This window comes from Mobula birostris, chromosome 22 (genome assembly GCF_030028105.1).
Source record: "Mobula birostris isolate sMobBir1 chromosome 22, sMobBir1.hap1, whole genome shotgun sequence".
In the NCBI taxonomy this organism is placed as follows: Eukaryota; Metazoa; Chordata; class Chondrichthyes; order Myliobatiformes; family Myliobatidae; genus Mobula; species Mobula birostris.
The window spans coordinates 52,112,152-52,127,240 of NC_092391.1; the positions used below are offsets into that span (position 1 = coordinate 52,112,152).

Sequence of the window (15,089 nt, forward strand, 5' to 3'; positions counted from 1 at the left end):
AGTGCTGAGGAGAAGGTGTTCTACTGCAGCTCAACTTGTCCACAGCCCATGGGGGAGAACGTGGTACTGAGAAGATGGTTTCTACCTCGAGTTTGTATCTCCCCGGACTAAAGGGGTGGAACGGGGAAGAATGCAGTGCTGAGAAGATGGTATTCTACCACAGGTCTGTGTGTCCCTGGCCCATGGGGTGGGGGGGGGGCAGGAGGGAGGGAGTCGGTGCAGAGGAGATGGCATTCTACCGCAAGTGAGTGCACCCACACCCTACTGGTTTGGTGACCCACAGTTTCTGTCTCTGCCACTCCTGCCCCGTTAATTCTCAGTTTTGTCATTGTAGTGAGGAACAGGAGGAAAACACGGGCTCCTCGAACTCTGCGCCTACGCCCTCACCTCCGCCTCAGCCCAGGGCAGCCACCCATCCGGAATCTGGCATCCGCAGGCTGTGAGTATTCCAGTGGGGCAGCGCTCCGTCAGCGGGGAATGCCGGGGTTTGTGGCCTGGTGTCTGTCGGGAACACGTGTGTCTGGTGGGTTGGAGCAGTTCCCCACTCTCACTCTGTAACAGACCTGTCGTCACTTTGTGTTTCACTCTTCACTGAGCTCTCTCAGCCGACAGCCGCTGCACACCTCGTCACTGGAATAAATCCCCACCCTCTCTGGTTGTTCACATGGACAGGGCCCTCTGCGCCATGCCTCCCTCCTCAAGTGCCCCTCTTGTCCCTCCCAGGCCCACCCCTTTCCCCGCCCCTGCAGTTTTCCGCTCGCTCTGGCACTCTGTTGCTCTCTCTGTCCACAGTGGCACTGTGTGTGAGCCGGGAACCCTCCCGTACCATCTCATCTCAACCCCAACCGGAATCTCCACCGGCATCCTGTCCGGAAGTGGATCCCACTCGCTCGGCAACCTGCTGATGGTCAATGAGAACCGAGCCGTTGCTACGGCCACACGTGTTTCTGTGACCCCCCCCCCCCCCGCCCCACCACCACATTAAAGCTCAGTGTTGTTGAGACGTGAGTTAGAAGCTGTGAATCTCCACACTGTCATCTCACCTTCCTGTTTGGATGCTGCATGTTATTTGACAGTAACACCACCTCCTACAGGATTGCTACTGCAGTGTTGCTCTGTTTCCTGCGGTGTTGCATGCATCCCTAAGGTCTCCCTGCAGGGTTGTAAGCACCACTGTAGTTGTGCATGTTTTTTCACAGTGTCGCTGAACATTTCATGTACTTGGGCAGTAAAGACATTCCCTCTACCTTGCGCAGATCGGACTCTGCCTGTTTCTCCTGTGCTTTCCATTGTTATACTAAAGCCTCCTAAATCTGTGCAGTGTGTCAAGTCATTTCTGATCTCACCAGTACTAGGAGTTCACCACTCTGTACCCAGTGCTACCTGACACAGGACACCTGTACTGAAACCAGGCAGTCCTGCCTGTGAATCATCATCTGTGTGGCGTTGGCGTGGCGCATCTGCACTGTGCGGCGCTGGCGTGCTCATCTGTTTCCAGCTGTTTATTGTGTGTCTGTTGCTCTCTGCCCAGGATCTTTACTGCCATCATGCCGATGGTGGCCGCTGGTTTGATTCCAGACGATCCCACATTGCAGCCACTCAGAAGACTTGTTCCCCTAGTATGAACATTTTTATCATCTTCCCTGTTTTAGCTTTTGCATGAATCTGATTTCAATATGATTGGCTTGAAGGGTTAACAAATCATCCAATCAGAATAATGCATGATTTTGCATAATCAGCTATTTAATAGTTTGACTTGTCCCTTTCTGTCTGTTAACCTTTGACCTGTGCTTTACCCCCGACCTCTGGCTTGTGTTTTAACCAATGACCACCTTCTGTGTTGTGACGCTGGAGTATGCCCGATTTGGTTAATTTGTTTGAAGAGCAGCTCAGTTGAACGGTACCCGTCGCCACTTGCTGACGTTAGTCCTGTGGTTAGACTGAGTGATGGGGTCTGTTTGTCCGGATGCTGGAGATGGAGTGAATCCAGGTGCCCCACCCCCCCCCCACTGAAACCGTCACTAACTGTGACGCTGTTTTTCCTGACCTGTTGTTTCTCGTATGGGGAGTCAATCCAGACAGTTCATATTGCCATTAGTTGGGCGATGGGTGCACTCTGTGGTTTCTGTTGCTCAGTTTGGCAGAATGATGGTGCGGGGGGGTGGCACAGACTCTGTTAATGCCCGTTCACTGAAATGTCCCCCCCCCCCCCAACCAATTCCTTGCTGAAGATGTTCTCGGGTCTCCAGGCCCTGAAGTTGTACATCTGACATCCCCTGAAATTCCTCTTCCATCCTAGATCCCATCACTTCAGACTTCTCAAGATGGCTGTTGTATATCACAGGAACAGGACTTTCAGCCCATCTGATCGTGACAACAACCCAAATTAAACCCACCTGCCTGCAGGTGGCCCATATTTTTCAGTTTCCTATCCCCCACTGGCTCAGCCATCTCTCTAACAGCCTGTTAAACGTTGTCATATCTGTTTCTACTGGCTACTGGCTGCCACTATGTGTGAAATAAACCCTTGATTTCAACATCTCCTTTAAACTTTTCCCATCTCACCTTAAAACAGTATTTAACATACCCACCCTGGGAAGGACATTCCATCTACCCTGACAGGGCCTCTGATGATTTTGTAAACCTGTATGATCTTTCCTCAGCCTCTGCCGCTCCAGAGAAAACAGCCCAAGTTTGTCCAACCTCTCGTTATAGCGTACACCTCTGAGCCAGGCAGCATCCTGGTAAACCTCTCTGTCCCCTCTCCATCGCCTTCACATCCTGCCTGTTACGGGGGGATCAGAACTCCAGAGTGGGTTGCATTCCATAATTTGCAGGCAGATAATGGATTCACAAATTGCAAGTCTAAAATGTGATCAAACCCAGGTTCAGGACACCGGCTGATTTCTCTGATCAGTTGGGCACTGGAGCATGTGGCAGAACAGAGGGATCTGGGAATAGACCATAAGACATAGGAGCAGAATTAGGCCATTCGGCCCATCGAGTTTGCTCCGCCATTTCATCATGGCTGATCCATTTCCCTCTCAGCCCCAATCTCCTGCCTTTTTCCCATAACCCTTCGTGCCCTGGATAATCAAGAATCTATCAACCTCTGCCTTAAATATACCAAATGACTTGGTCTCCACAGCTGTCTGTAGCAACGAATTCCATAGATTCAACCACTTTTTGGCTAAAGAAATCCCTCTTCATCTCAGTTCTAAATTGACATCTCTGTGTTGTGAGACTGTGCCCTGTTGGTCCTAGACTTCCCCCACTATAGAAAATATCCTCTCCATATCCGCTGTAACTAAGCTTTCAACATACAATAGGTTATATTGAGATCACCCCCACTCTTCTAAATTCCAATGAGTACAGGCCCAGAGCCATCAAACACTCCTGATATGATAACCCTTTCATTCCCAGAATTATTTTCATGAACCCTCTGAATCCCGCATGGGAGGTTAGTTAGGAAAATTCAGTCGCTAGGTATACATGGAGAGGTGGTAAATTGGATTAGACATTGGCTCAGTGGAAGAAGCCAGAGAGTGGTGGTAGAGAATTGCTTCTCTGAGTGGAGGCCTGTGACTAGTGGTGTACCACAGGGATCAGTGCTGAGTCCATTGTTATTTGTCATCTATATCAATGATAATGTGGTAAATTGGATCAGCAAGTTTGCTGATGATACAAAGATTGGAGGTGTAGTAGACAGTGAGGAAGGTTTTCAGAGCCTGCAGAGGGACTTGGACCAGTTGGAAAAATGGGCTGAAAAATGGCAGATGCAGTTTAATACAGACAAGTGTGAGGTATTGCACGTTGGAAGGACAAACCAATGTAGAACATACAGGGTTAATGGTAAGGCACTGAGGAGTGCAGTGGAACAGAGGGATCTGGGAATACAGATACAAAATTCCCTAAAAGTGTCGTCACAGGTAGATAGGGTCATAAAGAGATCTTTTGGTACATTGGCCTTTATTAATCAAAGTATTGAGCATAAGAGCTGGAATGTTATGATGAGGTTGTATAAGGCATTGGTGAGGCCGAATCTGGAGTATTGTGTTCAGTTTTGGTCACCAAATTACAGGAAGGATATAAATAAGGTTGAAAGAGTGCAGAGAAGGTTTACAAGGATGTTGCCGGGACTTGAGAAACTCACTTAGAGAAAGGTTGAATAGGTTGGGACTTTATTCCCTGGAGCATAGAAGAATGAGGGGAGATTTGATAGAGGTATATAAAATTATGATGGGTATAGATAGAGTGAATGCAAGCAGGCTTTTTCCACTGAGGCAAGGGGAGAAAAAAACCAGAGGACATGGGTTTAGGGTGAGGGGGGAAAAGTTTAAAGGGAACATTAGTGGGGGCTTCTTCACACAGAGAGTGGTGGGAGTATGGAATGAGCTGCCAGACGAGGTGGTAAATGCGGGTTCTTTTTTAACATTTAAGAATAAATTGGACAGATACATGGATGGGAGGTGTATGGAGGGATATGGTCCGTGTGCAGGTCAGTGGGACTAGGCAGAAAATGGTTCGGCACAGCCAAGAAGGGCCAAAAGGCCTGTTTCTGTGCTGTAGTTTCTATGGAATCCTCTGCAGTACCAGCACATTCTTTCTTAAATAAGGGGCCCAAAGCTGTTCACAATACTCCACGTGGTGCCGCACCAGTGTTTTATACAACCTCAACATTACATCCTTGCTTTTGTACTCTAGTCCTCTTGAAATGAATGCTGACATTGCATTTGCAATCCTCACCACTGACTCAACCTGCAAATTAACCTTTCGAGAATCGTCCACAAGGACTTCCAAGTCCCCTTGCACCTCAGATTTTTGAATTTTCTCCCCTCTTAGGAAATAGTCAACACTTTCATTTCTTCTGCAAAAGTACACTTCCCAACTCCATCTGCCACTTTTGCCCATTCTGCAAATCTGAGTTCTTCTGTAGCCTCCCTGCTTCCTCAGCACTACCTGCCCTCCACCTTTCTTTGTACCATCCACAAACTTGGCCATAAAGCTATCAATTCCGTCATCCAAATCATTGACATATAACATAAAAAGAAGCCTTGTGGAACACAACTAGTCATCAGCAGCCAACCAGAAAAGGCTCCCTTTATTCCCATTCTGCCTCCAGCCAATCAGCTACTATTTATCCATCTTAGTATTTTTCCTGTAATACCGTGGGCTGTTAACATGTTAAGCAGTTTCATGTGTGGCACCTTGCCAAAGGCCTTCTGAAAATCCAAGTATACGCTATCAACTGATTCTCTCTTGTCTATCCTTGTTACTTCTTCAAAGAATTTCAACAGATTTGTCGGACAAAATTTTCTCTTAAGGAAAACATGCTGACTTTGTTAAGGATTAGATTTAGGGTATTTGGAAGCACGTGATAAAATGGGACAGTCGACTCCAACATCTTCCCAACCACTGAGGTCCGACTAACTGGTCTATAATTTCCTTTCTTCTGCCTTTCTCCCTTCTTGTAGAGTGATATTTGCAATTTTTCATTCCTCCAGAACCATGTCAGAATCTAGTGATTCTTGAAAGATCATTACTAATGCTTCCACAATCTCTTGAGCTACCTCTTTCAGAACCCTGGGGTGTTGTCCATCTGATCCAGTTGATTTATGTACCTTCTGACCTTTGTTTCCCAAGCATCTTCTCCCTTGTAATCGCAACTGCACTCATTCTGTCCCCTGACACACTCGAATTTCCAGCAGGCTGCTAGTGTCTTCAGCAGTGAAGACTGATGCAAAATACTTGTTCAGTTCATCTGCTATTTCCTTGTCCCCCATTACTACCTCTCCAGCAGTCCAATATCTGTTCTCTCCTGTTTTAATGTATCTGAAAACATTTTGGTAACCTCTTTAATGTTATTGGCTAGCTCACCTTATTTAATCTTTTTCCTCCCTTATGGCTTTTTTAAATTGCTTTCTGTTGGTTTTTAAAAGCTTCTCAATCCTCTAACTTCCTGCTGATTTTTGCTGTTATATACCCTCTCTTTTTTGCTTTTATGTTGGGTTTGACTTCCTTGTCAGACACTGTTGCATCATTTTGCCTTTAAAATACTACTTCGGGATGTATCTTTCTTGCCCTTTCTGAATCGTTCCCAGAAATTCCAGCCATTGCTGTTCTGCCATCATCCCTGCTGGTGTCCCCTTCCAATCAACTTTGGACAGCTCCTCTCTCATGCCTCCGCAATTCCCTTTACCCCACTGTAATACTGATACATCTGACTTTAGCTTCTCCCTCTCAAATTGCAGGGTGAAATCTACCATACTATGATTACTGTTTCCGAAGGGTTCCTTGCCCTTTACCTCCCTAATCAAATCCGGTTCATTACACAACACCCAATCAGATCCCCTGGAGGGCTAAACCACAAGCTGCTCTGAACATCTATCGTGCATTCTACAAATTCCCCCTCTTGGGATCCAGTGCCAACCTGATTTTCCCAAATCTACCTGCATATTGAAATCCCCTATGACTATTGCAACATTGCTCTTTTTACATGCCTTTTTTTTCCCTCCTGTTTTAATTTGTATCCCATATCCTGGCTATTGTTTGGAAGCCTGTATCTAACTCCCATCAGGGTATTTTTACCCTTTCAGTTTCATAACTCTACCCGCAAGGATTCTGCATCTTCTAATCCTATGTCACCTCTTTTTAAAGATTTGATTTAGAAGCATAGAAAACCTGCAGCACAATACAGTTGTGCCAAACATGTCCCTGCCTTAGAAATTATTAGGCTTACCTATAGCCCTCTATTTTACTAAGCTCCATGTACCTATCTAAATGTCTCTTAAAAGATCCTATCGTGTCAGCTTCCACCACCATTGCTGGCAGCCAATTCCATGCACTCACCACTCTCTGAGTAAAAAACTTACTCCTGACATCTCCTCTGTACCTACTTCCCGGCACCTTAAACCTGTGTCCTCTTGTGGCAACCATTTCAGCCCTGGGAAAAAAGCCCCTGACTATCCACACGATCAATGCCTCTCATCATCTTATACACCTCTATCAGGTCACCTCTCATCCTCCGTCGCTCCAAGGAGAAAAGGCCGAGATCACTCAACCTATTCTCATAAGGCATGTTCCCCAATGCAGACAACATCTTTGTTTCATCTTTTTAACAACAAAGCTACCCCACCCCCCTGCCAACCACCCTGTCCTTTTGATTCAATGTATATCCTTGGGTGTTAAGCTCCCATCTATGATCTTCTTTCAGCCACGACTCAGTGATGCCCTCAATGTCATACCTGCCTATCTCTATCTGCACTACAAGATCATCTACCTTTATTCTATGAATACAGATCATCATTTCTTGAAAGAGGTGTCACAGGTAGATAGGGTCATAAAGAGAGCTCTTAGCCCCGAGTTATAGGGAAGGGCCAAGGACTTTATTCCCTGGAGTGTAGGAGAATGAGGAAGAATTAATAAAGTTGAGTATAGAGAGGATAAATGCAAGCAAGCTTTTTGCACTGAGATTGGGACTGCAACTAGAGGTCATGGGTAAAGGGTGAAAGATGAAAAGTTTAAGGGGAGCATGAAGGGGAACTTCACTCGGAGGGCGGTGAGAGTGTGGAACGAGCTGCCAGCACAAGTGGTGCACGCAAGCCCAATTTCAACGTTTAAGAGAAGTTTGGATAGGTACGTAGATGGGAGGGGTTTGGAGGGCTATAATCTAGGTGCAGGTTGTTGGAACCGGGCAGAATAATAGTTTGGCATGGACTAGATGGGTCAAAGGGCCTGTTTCTGTGCTGTAGTGCCCAACACTCTAATGTTGCTTTCCCTTGTTGTCGAGTCAAACTTTAAAGTATTTATCAGTTCGCAGGGACTGCATTAAGCATCAGTAGAATGATGGAAATTGAGGAATTAGTTGGGCTGTTTGTGCAGTTCAGCCTGTTGGCATGCAGCGACTGAGAGGTGGTGGGGGCAGGCTTGTAGAGCTGGCACAGAAATCTGAATGGCCTTGTCCTGTCGCTGGCAACTCTGAATGGGAAGGCTCAGCTCACGTTTTCAGTGCAGCGGACAGTAGTGTGCAGTTGTGGGATTGAGGAGGGTTACTGAGTGGTCAGAGCGTGGTCATTGACAGGGTGCCACTGGTTGCAGACCGGCCTCCCCAACAGTCCTGTTCTTTGATTTGGGGGTGTTTGAGACAACGGGTTCTGCAGCTGGAGCTGCATGCCTCTAACGTCACCTGTTTCTTTGTGTCTTCCTCAGATTTAATTTATTTTCGCGGGACAAGCGGACAGAGAATCGCCTACGACAGGCTGGAACTTGGGGGATTTCTGAACAGGAAGGGATTCTCACGGAACAGGGCCAGGAGGCGCTGCAGCATCTATAAACATAACCCCAGATTCGTCAGGCGTGTATACCCCCCCCCCCCCGGCAGTTCAAAAAATCCAAAAGCCACTTTGCTTCATTTCAGTTTTGAGAAGAACTGATAACTGACTCTGTTCACACATCTAACCGAATGAGTGGTTGGAGACAACGTTCTGCGCCGGTGAACTGTTGTAATCTAATCTCTAACCTGTGTTGGGAAAAGGTTAATTAGTGTGATCTGATGGCATTGGAATTGTAACAATACTTTCTAATCTGCAGTGTTATATACCGAATCCAACAGCTTTTTACCTCTGAATTATACAGCTTCTGTCTTCTAACCATGTGATAGGTGAGGACTTGCACTGTCTGTCTTACATTACACATTGACATTTTGGAATCTCTACAAAGGGACTTCAGGGACGTGTCCAGAGTTCCTGGGTGATTAGGAGGAACGAAAATATAATTTTTCAGCAGTCTCTTCTGCCCTGGTCATTTGAATCAAAGTGAGGTTGTCGGCTGTCAGGGTTAACTCCGATTAGGAGAAGCTGGTCTTTGTAATACCCAGGATATCCTGTGCGTGCACCCAGTCAGCTGGTGTCTGCAGGCTGACGACTGAGAGAGAGGCCAGAGTGAATCCAGCAGATGAACCTGTGGAAAACCACACTGGCAGGCGGCAACTTGGGTCTCCAGCTGTCAGCTGCACTCTTCAGATTCAGATTAATTCAGCCTTTTCCACTGAGGTTGGGTGGGACTACAACCAGGCGTCATGGGTTAAGGGTGAAAGGTGAAAAGTTAAAGGGAACATGAGGGAAAACTTTTTCATTCAGAGGGTGGTGAGAGTGTGGTTCGAACTGCCAGCGCAAGTGTGCATGTGAGCTCAATTTCAACGTTGAAGAGAAGTTTGGATAGGTACATGGATGGTAGGGGTATGGAGGGCTATGGTCCCAGTAGGCAGTTTTGAATGGTTCAGCATGGACTAGATGGGCCAAAGGGTCTGTTTATGTCGTACTTTTCTGTGTACATTTCACTGTGCAGTGAAATGTATTATCTGTGTTCACAGCCAATAGAACTTCAGGATGTGCTGGGGGCAGCCCGCAAGTGTCACCACACATTCTGGCATCAGCACAGCATGCCCATGGTGCTCCATGGGAAACCTGAAGCAGGTTAAGGCAGTGGTTAGATTTCTCCCCATTAATTCTAGAGATAAAATGGCCCCTTTTCATGGTTTAGCATGCGATTCTTCATGCCCCTGAATAAAGTCAGCAAAATATTTGGTGCTGTAACTACGTTCTCGTGTGGTATTCCCTAACTGGAGAGCATCTTGAAGTGCGTCCCCCTTACACTGATTTTCTTTGGGTGTGTTCAGACAGTGACTGCAATACAGTGCTAATGTGTAGGACTTGAATCTCTCTGTCAAGCCAGGCTGTTCAGAGTTTGCATAGGTCTAGTTGGTGATAAAGATTGTCCATTCTGAGTGCCAAGTGGGCAAATTGTAAGCAGATATTTCTTCCTTTTCCCTTTCTCCCATGGTCCACTCTCCTCTCCTATCAGATTCCTTCTTCTCCAGCTATCACCTCCCAGCCTTTTACTTCAGCCCCCACCCACTGGCTTCACTTACCACCTTATAGTTTGTCCCCCTTCCCCTCACCCCACCACCTTATTCTGGCATCTTCCCCCTTCCTTTCCAGTCCTGATTAAGTGTCTTGGTCGGCCCGAAACATTGACTGTTTACGCGTTTCCAATGACGCTGCCTGACCTGCTGAGTTCCTGCGGTGTGTGTTGCTCTGGATTTCCAGAATCTGCAGAATCTCTTGTGTTTATTCCTGAGCACAACATTGATTTTGTACGCTTCTCTTCAGAGCACCATGTCTCTCTCTCTCTCTCTCTCTCCACAGAAGCTGCCTGACTAGCCGGCCGGACAATTCAATTCCTGTTTTCTTTCAGGTTTCCAACAAGTCGTTTTTTTTTTTTTTTGCTTTTCGATTAATGTATTCAAACCACTAACGTTTCACCATTTATTCATGAGAAAATGGAGGTCCTGAATTTCTGTCGCTGAACGTGGACAGATCTGACCTTCACTGGGTGGTTGTACATTTGCTAACTGCTTCATGAGCTCTAGGCTCTAATTTTGTGCCTTTAATGTTCCTTTTGATACAGCATGGAACCTATCTATCTATCTCTCCCTCTCCCGCGCTCCCTCTCCCTCCCTCTCTCGCGCGCTCTCCCTCCCTCTCTCGCGCGCTCTCCCTCCCTCTCTCGCGCGCTCTCCCTCCCTCTCTCGCGCGCTCTCCCTCCCTCTCTCGCGCTCCCTCTCCCTCCCTCTCTCGCGCTCCCTCTCCCTCCCTCTCGCGCTCCCTCTCCCTCCCTCTCTCGCGCGCTCTCCCTCCCTCTCTCGCGCGCTCTCCCTCCCTCTCTCGCGCGCTCTCCCTCCCTCTCTCGCGCGCTCTCCCTCCCTCTCTCGCGCTCCCTCTCCCTCCCTCTCTCGCGCTCCCTCTCCCTCCCTCTTGCGCTCCCTCTCCCTCCCTCTCTCGCGCTCCCTCTCCCTCCCTCTCTCGCGCGCTCTCCCTCCCTCTCTCGCGCGCTCTCCCTCCCTCTCTCGCGCGCTCTCCCTCCCTCTCTCGCGCGCTCTCCCTCCCTCTCTCGCGCGCTCTCCCTCCCTCTCTCGCGCTCCCTCTCCCTCCCTCTCTCGCGCGCTCTCCCTCCCTCTCTCTCTCCCTCTCCCGCGCTCCCTCTCCCTCCCTCTCTCGCGCGCTCTCCCTCCCTCTCTCGCGCTCCCTCTCCCTCCCTCTCTCGCGCGCTCTCCCTCCCTCTCTCGCGCGCTCTCCCTCCCTCTCTCGCGCGCTCTCCCTCCCTCTCTCTCGCGCTCTCCCTCCCTCTCTCCCTCCCTCTCCCTCCCTCTCTCGCGCGCTCTCCCTCCCTCTCTCGCGCGCTCTCCCTCCCTCTCCCTCCCTCTCTCGCGCGCTCTCCCTCCCTCTCTCCCTCCCTCTCTCCCTCCCTCTCTCGCGCGCTCTCCCTCCCTCTCTCGCGCGCGCACTTTCTCTTTTTGCCAAAGTAATTGTGAAGTATTAAGTAAAGACCGAGAGCTGAATAAAATTCAGTGTAACCTTTTTGTTTTATTCGGAGTGTTTCTCTGTCCAGTAAATATCCTGTGTTTCATTGGGCTCCTGTAATCCTGCCAAAGGAAGGCGCCTATACTGTATTGACCTTCTGAGTCAGCGTTATGTAAGGTGGCCATTAACGTTTGGGTTTAGGTTCGGGTATTTTATCCTCCACAATATTCCGCGTGGGAATTTAAACTGGGGGTGGCAGTGTTTTTTACGAGGTCAAGTTGCGAGCTCGATATCAACCCTTCATCTCTGGCCGGCAACTCCTTCACCACTTGTGGAATCAGCCGGGGCTTATCTCTTGGTAATCCTGAAATTTTTGTTTTAGAAACATTTCGCAAGTCAAGTAAACTGTTAAATCAAATATACAACCCTCAGATTCATTTTCTTGTGAGCATATATAATAAATATAGAATAATAACGAAAATATGTTTAACGAAAGACCGCCCAACTAGGGCGTTCAACCAGAGTGCAGAAGACAACGAGTTGCAAATACAAAAGAAAGAAATATAAATAATCAGTAAATATTGAGAACATGAGATGAGTCCTTAAGTGTGAGCCCATTGATTGTGGGAACGTTTCAATGGTGGGGTGAGTATAGTCATCCCCTTTTGTTCAGGAGCCTGATGGTTGAGGGGTAGTAACTGTTACGGAACCTGGTGGTGCGAGTCCCGAGGCTCTTGTACCTTCTACCTGACGGCAGCAGTGAGAAGCGAGCATATCCTGGGTGGTGAGGATCTCTGACGGTGGATGCTGCTTTCCTGCGAGAGCGTTTCATGTAGATCTGCTCAATGGTTGGGAGGGCTTTACCCGTGGTGTGCTGGACTGAATCCACTACCTTTTGTGGGATTTTCCGTTCAAAGGCATTGGTGCAGCCCATCCATGGACCCTCCACCGCAGGTCTACAGAAGTTTGTCAAAGCTTTCGATGTCATGTTCAATCTGCAGAGACTCCAAAGGAAGTAGAGGTGATGACTTCCGTGCTTTCTTCGCATGCTGGGTCCGGGACAGGGCTTCTGAAATAGTAACACCCAGGAATTTAAAGTTTTTGACCCTTAGGTGGGAGGGAATTGATGTTCCTTCACGTCTGGCTGGCAACCTCCCATCACTTGTGAAATCTGCCAGGCCTAATCCATGCATCTTCCCGTAATTTTTAACAATTCAAAGTACATTTATTATCAAAGTATAGATGCAGTACAGAACCCTGAGATTTGTCCTGCAGACAGCCACAGAACAGTGGGAGTGGGGGCGGGGCGGGGGGTGTTGATGTCCCTGAGCAGAGATCAGGGTCTCGCCGGGTACCGGTCTAGACGGTGATATGGTGCCTGACGGTTGACTGCAGTCCTGAGGGAGTGCTGCACCATCGGGAGGTGTCGCGTAAATCAAGGCTGAGGCGCCAAGCAGGCAGCTTCCCTCAGTGAACCGCTCAACTCCCATCTGCAGAAATAGTTGTACTGGTTACTCTCTGTGTGATAGTATAAATACAAAAATAAATAAATAATAAATAGGCAATAAATATTGAGACTGAGATGAAGAGACCTTAATTCCTGGGATGTTCGGACTGTCTTACGCAGAGAGGTTAGAGAGACTGGGCTTGTACACGCTGGAATTAAGGAGATTGAGGGGGGATCTGATTGAGACATATAAGATTATTAAGGGATTGGACAAGATAGAGGCAGGAAATATGTTCCAGATGCTGGGAGAGTCCAGTACCAGAGGGCATAGTTTAAGAATAAGGGGTAGGTCATTTAGGACAGACTTGAGGAGAAACTTCTTCTCCCAAAGAGTTGTGGAGGTGTGGAACGCGCTGCCTCAGAAGGCAGTGGAGGCCAATTCTCTGGATGCTTTCAAGAAGGAGCTAGATAGGTATCTTATGGATAGGGGAATCGAGGGTTATGGGGACAAGGCAGGAACCAGGTATTGATAGTAGATGATCAGCCATGATCTCAAAATGGCGGTGCAGGCTCGAAGGGCCAAATGGTCTACTTCTGCACCTATTGTCTATTATCTATTGGAAGTGAGTCCATAGGTTGTGGGAACATTCCAATGATGGGGCAAGTGAAGTTATTCCCTCTGGTTCAAGAGCCTGATTGTTGAGGGATAATAACTGAACCTGGTGATGTGGGTCTTGAGGCTCCTGTACCGCCTTCCCAATGGCAGCAGCGAGAAGAGAGCATGTCCTGGGTGGTGGGGTCCCTGATGATGGATGCTGCTTTCCTGCAACAATGCTCGTTGTAGATGTGCTAAGTGGTGGGGAGCATTTTACCCATGATAGGCTGGGCCGTATCCAGTACTTTCCTGCAACAATGTTCCATGTAGATGTGCTCAATGGTGGGGATAGCTTTACCTGTGATGGACTGTATCCACGACTTTTTGTAGGATTTTCCATCATAGGTACAGGTGTTGATACCTGAATTATATGAATTGTAAATAAGACAAGTTATTATGAGCCAGCCAATCCACTATTTATTCAACTAAACACTTTAAAATTAGTCATAGTCATACTTTATTGATCCCGTGGAAAATTGATTTTCGTTACAGTTGCTCCATAAATAATAGTAATAGAAATAGTAATAGTAATACTATTATTAGTAAATAGTTATAGTCATAGAAATAATAAATAGTAATAGTATAGTATTAGAAAATAGTAATAAATAGTTAGATAGTAATATGTAAATTATGCCAGTAAATTATGAAATAAGTCCAGGACCAGCCTATCGGCTCAGGGTGTCTGACCCTCCAAGGGAGGAGTTGTAAAGTTTGATGGCCACAGGCAGGAATGACTTCCTATGACGCTCTGTGTTGCATCTTGGAGGAATGAGTTTCTGGCTGAATGTACTCCTGTGCCCACCCAGTACATTATGTAGTGGATGGGAGACATTGACCAAGATGGCATGCAACTTAGACAGCATCCTCTTTTCAGACACCACCGTCAGAGAGTCCAGTTCCATCCCTGCAACATCACTGGCCTTACGAATGAGTTTGTTGATTCTGTTGGTGTCTGCTACCCTCAGCCCGCTACCCCAGCACACAACAGCAAACATGATAGCACTGGCTCCCACAGACTCGGCATCCTCAGCATCGTCGGGCAGATGTTAAAGGACCTCAGTCTCCTCAGGAAATAGAGACGGCTCTGACCCTTCTTGCAGACAGCCTCAGTGTTCTTAGACCAGTCCAGTTTATTGTTAATTCGTATCCCCAGGTATTTGTAATCCTCCACCATGTCCACCCTGACCCCCTGGATGGAAACAGGGGTCACCGGTACCTTAGCTCTCCGCAGGTCTACCACCAGCTCCTTAGTCTTCAGAGATTTGGTAGATTTTAAAATAATACAAATTATGTATAAAGTTAAAAAAATGGACAGCTACCACAAAGTATCCAAAGGTTGTTTAAAATGAGAGAAAGTCAACATGATTTGAGAGGAACATGTATATTTCAAAAACAAAGGATAAGAACAAATGTAAAAAGTCATTGTATTTCAGTCAGAGGGGTGAATCTATGGAACAGTTGTGAGAATTTAAAAACATGCACTGCACTTAATGAGTTTTAAAAAAACTATTTAAAAATAATTTAATGAACAAATATATAATACACGAATGGGAGTAAGGTAAATAAATGATATTTGGAATTGGATTTTATGTTAGAAGATTATGAAATTTTTTGTTTTTGATGTGAC

The 15,089-nt window shown here is 47.1% G+C and overlaps 1 protein-coding gene across 1 annotated transcript in view; it reads left to right on the forward strand.

Annotated features, from left to right (window-relative positions):
* Positions 1 to 8,656, forward strand: part of rilpl1 (Rab interacting lysosomal protein-like 1) — a 34,125-nt gene extending 25,469 nt beyond the window's left edge. Inside the window, 2 exon segments of the mRNA XM_072240749.1 lie at positions 335 to 439; positions 8,209 to 8,656. Coding sequence (XP_072096850.1) covers positions 335 to 439; positions 8,209 to 8,332 — 229 coding nt within the window. The 3' untranslated portion in view covers positions 8,333 to 8,656.
* The last annotated feature ends 6,433 nt before the right edge of the window (positions 8,657 to 15,089 follow it).